Here is a 1,433-nt window from a genome sequence, read left to right as displayed (position 1 = left end):
ACCGCTCTTACGGAATAAAGACGTGATTTTTTGCATTTTTATTAATTTGTTTATTTAATTGCAAAATCTTCATGTTTCATAGCGGGGGAGCCGAGACGACGTGAGTGTGTTATTATCCGTTCAGTGGTTCAACCACTTCCTCGCGTGAATTGTTCAACCACCACTTTCTTCCAAAACAAATTTACATCGTGAATGAAATGCGATACCCCCAATACGTACGTCTATACAAACTTACATACATGCTCTAAAAATTAATCTTTTGTTGTTCCAATTAATCTTTATAATCTGCATTTTCTTATAAATTAATCTTTTAGATTACTAATTGATCAATTAAATATAATTTATATATTTCATGCGTTTACAGAAAAACTATTAGTCCTTTTAGTTATAACTATTAATCTATAAAATTGTTTTTTGTGTTAAATAAGAATTTAGTTTGGAACTAAAATAAAGGAATAATGTGATAAAATTTGTGGGGAAAAAAAGACATAGAAGTTAACGAAGGAAGAGGGAGGGAGGGCTTCAAAGAGAGGAGCTGAGTTTTGTAGTTAGGAAGACACTTGAGAGCCACTTGTTCGATTCTCCCTCTCACCCCCTTCTCCCTCGTTCTCTCCGTCCCTCCCCCCTTCATTTTCCTCCATTTCCTCTCCCTTTCTCGCCTCCCAAACACATCCCCTCTTCTTCTCGTATTCACCGAACCCCATAGCCTCTCCCCGATCTCCCCCCTACGACGCCAAATGGCCACGGCTTTCTCTGCTGCGAAGCTCACTTCCACATTCCCTCTCCGTGGATCTCACGATGACCGTCTCTCGGATCCCATCCGATTTCCCACCACCTCTTCCTTCCTCCGATCCTCCCGCAAATTCGCCCTCAATTCCTCTCCCAGGCTCAATCATGCCATCTCCGGTCGCCGATCTGCCGTCGTCGCTGTCTCCGAGGTCGTTAAGGAGAAGAAGATGAAGAACAATCTCGTAAGCTTCCCAATCCATTTTTTCCGTTCTCGAATCTGAAGCTTTATTCCCTATCTTACGTTTTTTGGGTAATTTACCCAAACAGTCTCGAATTTCCTCTTCGTGTGCTTGTTTATCTGGCTGTTGCCGCTGTCGTTTTCACACACATTTTTGTATATATATATCCGTCTATAACTTAGCAGAACTTCATAGTTGTTCTGTTCAATTCAATGCAAAGTTTGTAGAAGGATTTGATTTTTTCGCCTCTATCAACTATGATGCAGTGAGAATTTGAAAATTTTCTGTTAATGATATGTGAAAAATGATTTGGATTCAAATTGGATAGCTGGTCCTTGTAATTGCTTTTCGTATGGATTAAGGCATTAGAAAAGGAGATTGTAATGCCTGTGGTCTTAATTTCGTCATTAGTTGACCAAAGAGGAAGGCTTGGAGCTGTATGAAGACATGGTTCTGGGAAGAGCG

General features: G+C 40.2%; 1 protein-coding gene across 1 annotated transcript in view; it reads left to right on the top strand.

Annotated features, from left to right (window-relative positions):
* The first annotated feature begins 638 nt into the window (after window positions 1-638).
* The window catches only part of LOC104801350 (pyruvate dehydrogenase E1 component subunit alpha-3, chloroplastic), a 2,543-nt gene continuing 1,748 nt past the window's right edge, over window positions 639-1,433 (top strand). Inside the window, exons 1-2 of the mRNA XM_010524585.2 lie at window positions 639-971; window positions 1,380-1,428. Coding sequence (XP_010522887.1) covers window positions 738-971; window positions 1,380-1,428 — 283 coding nt within the window. The 5' untranslated portion in view covers window positions 639-737. The remainder of the gene's footprint in view (window positions 972-1,379; window positions 1,429-1,433) is intronic.

The sequence above is a fragment of the Tarenaya hassleriana genome, unplaced genomic scaffold, assembly GCF_000463585.1.
Source record: "Tarenaya hassleriana unplaced genomic scaffold, ASM46358v1 Cleome7, whole genome shotgun sequence".
Classification (NCBI taxonomy): domain Eukaryota; kingdom Viridiplantae; phylum Streptophyta; class Magnoliopsida; order Brassicales; family Cleomaceae; genus Tarenaya; species Tarenaya hassleriana.
Note: the sequence above shows the minus strand (reverse complement) of the source record. Positions and strands in the feature narration are given on the sequence as shown.